The sequence below is a fragment of the Triticum urartu genome, chromosome 6, assembly GCF_003073215.2.
Source record: "Triticum urartu cultivar G1812 chromosome 6, Tu2.1, whole genome shotgun sequence".
Taxonomy (NCBI): Eukaryota; Viridiplantae; Streptophyta; class Magnoliopsida; order Poales; family Poaceae; genus Triticum; species Triticum urartu.
The window spans coordinates 474546047-474550557 of NC_053027.1; the positions used below are offsets into that span (position 1 = coordinate 474546047).

At 47.0% G+C, this 4511-nt stretch overlaps 1 protein-coding gene across 1 annotated transcript; it reads right to left on the reverse strand.

Annotated features, from left to right (window-relative positions):
- Nucleotides 1–1301: 1301 nt before the first annotated feature.
- Nucleotides 1302–4287, reverse strand: LOC125514346 (thioredoxin reductase NTRB). The gene is made up of 2 exons (XM_048679654.1): nt 3268–4287; nt 1302–1670 (listed from the first exon to the last, which is right to left on the reverse strand). Exons 1-2 carry the CDS (start codon nt 4193–4195, stop codon nt 1600–1602), a joined length of 999 nt encoding a protein of 332 aa, XP_048535611.1. The 5' UTR covers nt 4196–4287; the 3' UTR covers nt 1302–1599.
- Nucleotides 4288–4511: the final 224 nt, after the last annotated feature.

A 4511-nucleotide genomic window follows, 5' to 3' on the forward strand; every position in this document is an offset into this window, starting at 1 on the left:
CGGGGGGGGAGTGGGAGGAGGAGGGGGACGGAGGGAACTATTCATGAAACTGAAGTCACTCCCTGATCTTCTTGTGTTGGAGTGTAGTCGTCCAGATCTTGCTGGTTGAGAATGCACATGCTTTGTTCCTTTCATGCCCAAGTGTACGTCCATATTCAAGAGATGCATGTTTAATGGATTTAGGTGCTCCATTCATGGTGATCCCTTTAAAGGTAGGTTGCTTTGTCAATTATTATTTTGACCATGAACCCATGATTTACATTCCACCAGAGAGTGTTTCCACGAATCCTAAGCCCCACATATAGAACATGCACCCGAACTGGCCATTTTACCATGCCGACGCACATCATTCGTAGGTAAAGAATGCAAAGCTAGGCGCCACTGGAAGAATCTCAGTTTTTCCGGGACATAAGTGTTCCAAAGTGATTTCCAAGTTTCTCCATCATATGAAGCGTTTGAAGATCGTGTTCTCGCTTCCAGGCTTCCTGCCAATCTTTGTGACGCCACTTGGTGCTTACCATCATGTGATAACCGGAGCAGTGAAACAAAACTCCAGACCGCTCAAAATTCCACGACCAAAAGTCTACAAATATGGTGAGCATCAATTGGAAGGTAAGTAGCCTGCATAACGTCAATTTTCCATGCAACGCTTGTTCCATCAATAAGATCTGACCAAATGTGGGGGATCTGCTGCCAAAGAAACAATTGGTCGCGTGAGTTCTTTCAGTGGCAACCAATTGTGGTTCCAAATCTCAGTGGATAACTCATTACCAATTCTACAAATAAGGTCTTTAACTAAAACATCCCTCCCCTCCAATATAGCTCTCCACACTTGAGAATGGTGAGAACCAACTTGTGCATGCAAGATAAGAGGACGATTGCAAAATTCTCCATGCTTTCCACCCTTGAACTTGTTTTCCATAATCTATCTTATGTACTTTGAAGGCGCCGTTTTTGGATGAGCCGATATCAGAAGGCATCCCCAAATATTTCTCTGTTACTGCCTACTCCCTCTATTCACAAAGATAAGATGTTTTGGATATACTTCAATAAACTAAAACATGTCTATATACATCCGATTCAGAAAAGAAGTTAGAACATCTTATATTTGTGAACGGAGGGAGTAGTAATTAACGATGTTTATGGCTTAGGCTTTATTTAGTAAAATAAAACTAGGCCGAGAGGACCCTTTAGTTCTGAAGAAACATATAGCACCATGAGCCAACAAAGACCAGATATTTCCCTAAAAAAACAAAGACCAGACATGTTTTTGAAATGTCAAAAAAAAAAAACCAGACATGTTTTCAGAATACACGGTGCTCCAAACATGTAGAAAAATATAATAGCATACATACCTGGTGGAGTAATACAGATAGATATCTCAGAATAATAATGTGATTTCGCCAATGATACATAGGAATCAGTTTGAGTTCCACCAGTGGTAAATATGAATCATTTCCAGTTGATCTAGGGCCTCCTAATGACGGAGAATAATAATACGGTGCTGCTAAGCAGCATAATGAAACTGGACAACCAACTTCATCAAGCTCAGAGTGCGGCTTTCGGTGAGCTGATGGTCGTCGCTTCACCAAGAGATAGTCAATCAGACTTGCCCTCCTGTGCACCCACCTCCTGCAGATAGTGCTCCGCGTCCAAAGCAGCCATGCACCCTGTATATATCGGCGAGTTAGTTGTTTGACGCAGAATTATATGCTCAGCAGGAGCCACTAAAGGTCAATTCCCAATAAATGGTGTCATCAGGCACCAGGCAGAGGATTATATTGCAAGAATAAATCTTTCTTGGATAACACATCTAAACCTATTGACATGAGAAAGATGGGTTCAACTTATACAACCAATAGTAACATGTTAAGATGGACCGACCAACATGAGAATCTGGCTAAAACACAAATTCCTAGTTAGACAAGGAAACCCTGTACCAAACAGATGAGTTCCACAGCAAGGGTGCTGGTTTTCTGCCCACCATTGGCCATTGGAAGTGATGCATAGCATTAGTAACATGTGTTTCCAGTGACAAATATGATTACACAAAAACTCAGGTGGCAGATCCAATACTTAGCAAAGGAGCATCTATGATATTTTAAGGAAAAACTTTCTGTATATGGGTATTATTCAGGGCATACATTACCAGTGCTACAAAAGTTTAATTACATCACAAACCTGAGAATCCTAGGCTAACTAACAAATACTTTTGGAACAAAACCTTACTATATTAACACAACAGCGTTAACTTGATTGATTGAGTGCTAATACCGTGAGATGACCATAACATTCTGCAGTCCCTCTCAGGAATTTTAGAGTGAGACACAAGTGTATAGCCTGAAAGGGGATCTTCTAACCTAAATAGAGGGCACACCCTAGTTTGTTACCACAAGTTTTAAGCACCTGAAACTAATTACATGAATAGTTCCCTTGTATCCCCAATGGGGAGCTTCGAAATGGCACGACGGGGAAATTACACCCAGTTCAATAATTCCCTGGTCAGCTATGATTGGAGACTAGTCGGATCATTTGTGATGGACACTGCAGAACCTGCGGAACAGGGCATGCTTTGAGGGGGAACTAATGAAAACCCTATTGAAATGATATTACATGTGCCCTGTCCTAGAATGGGCATGTTTACAATCTGGAGCTGAAGGAGAGACTTTGCTGGCTGGAGCAGCACGCCTGCAGGGGTATGTGCTGAAGCAACGTGAGAAGGATCAGGGGCTAATCAGAATCAAGCCCGACTGCAGTTCAACTGCAACTCCTGAGGGTGTGGCAAGAGCACCCATGTTTTGCAGCCCTGATGGGTGTTGTAATAGATGTTCATGCAGTTTGAACCTTGGTTTGATAAGCCAGGCAGGCGGCAAAACCTGTAAGTTTTCATTCGTCCTGGTACATATTTTCTGCTTTTTTTTCGCTGTTAGACCCATGGTTTATTCTGTTACTGTAAAGTAATGGAGCCCTGCTACCAAGGTTACTCTTATGAAAAAAGGAAACTGATTCCCATTTCCCTTGCTTGTCCCTAATTGTCAGCAGGTTTGGGCACCAATAGTCCAACACATCCCAGAATGTAGCGAACTACTCGTTTCTTTCCAAAGCTCAAACACCACATTCTATTGTCACTATAAAGACTAGTTCAAAGAAGCAATTGATCGCTAAGCATATGAATATATATAGTTACTAATTATAGATTACCATATGCATACAAATTGATCACTAGCAACACTTATACAATCAATTCACATAGTGCTATAGTAATACCTGATCCAGCGGCAGTAATGGCCTGACGATACTTCTTATCCTGCACATCTCCAGCAGCAAAGACCCCCTCCACACTGGTATGTGTAGAGCCCGGCTTGGTGGCCACATACCCATCGGCATGGAGCTCAAGCTGCCCATTGAGAAACTTGGTGGCCGGCTCATGCCCGATGGCGAAGAAGAGCCCGGACACCTTAAGGTCAGAGACCTCACCAGTCACCAAGTTCTTGACCTTGACGCCAGCTAATGGGCCACCGCCTGCGCCGCCGTAGGCCTCGACGACCTCGGAGTCCCAGACAACCTGGATCTTAGGATTGGAGAGCGCCCTGGCCTGCATAATCTTGGAGGCGCGGAAGGTGTTGCGCCGGTGGATGATGTACACTTGGGATCCGTACTTGGTGAGGAAGTTTCCCTCCTCCATGGCAGAGTCGCCGCCGCCGATGACGGCGATGGGCTTGTTCCGGAAGATGGGCGCGGCGCCGTCGCAGACGGCGCAGGCGGAGATGCCGCGGTTCCAGTAGGTTTCGGACCCGGGGAAGTGGAGGCGGCGCGCGACGGCGCCCGTGGCGACGACGACGGTGTCGGCGAGGACGGTGGTGGAGTCGGAGGTGACGCGGAAGGGGCGGGCGGAGAAGTCGACCTCGGTGACGGTCTCGGAGAGGATGTTGGTGCCGAAGCGGGCGGACTGGGCGCGGCAGTTGTCCATGAGGTCGATGCCCATGATGCCGGTGGGGAAGCCCGGGAAGTTCTCGACGTCGGTGGTGGTGGTGAGCTGGCCCCCCGCGGCGATGTCGTTGGCCATCCAGCCCTCGAAGAGCACGGGCTTGAGCTCCGCGCGGGCCGCGTAGATGGCCGCCGTGTGCGCGGCCGGGCCGCTGCCGATGATGCACACGCGCGTGCGGAGCGGCGCCGCGGCGGCGGATCCCTCCATGGCTGCTCGGCTTGGCTGCGAGGGCGGCGGCGGCTGCGGTTCAGGGTTTCGGGGGGATTGAAATGACTACTCGTGTCGTAGGTCAATGAATTTTACTAGTACTCCGTGTGAGCCAGCCGGCCAATCAATGACCGCAGTGAGACGGTTAGACCAGCAATCGTGATAGCCCTCGTTTCGTGACTGATCTGTGAAGAACTGCGTTGCAGTTTCTATGACTTTTTTCTGTTGTTGCAAGAAGCATTTCCTGTGATTCACACTACAGAAATTTTTCCATGGTTCTATATATGCGAGTAGCTGTTCTTAAAATTGCCGTATA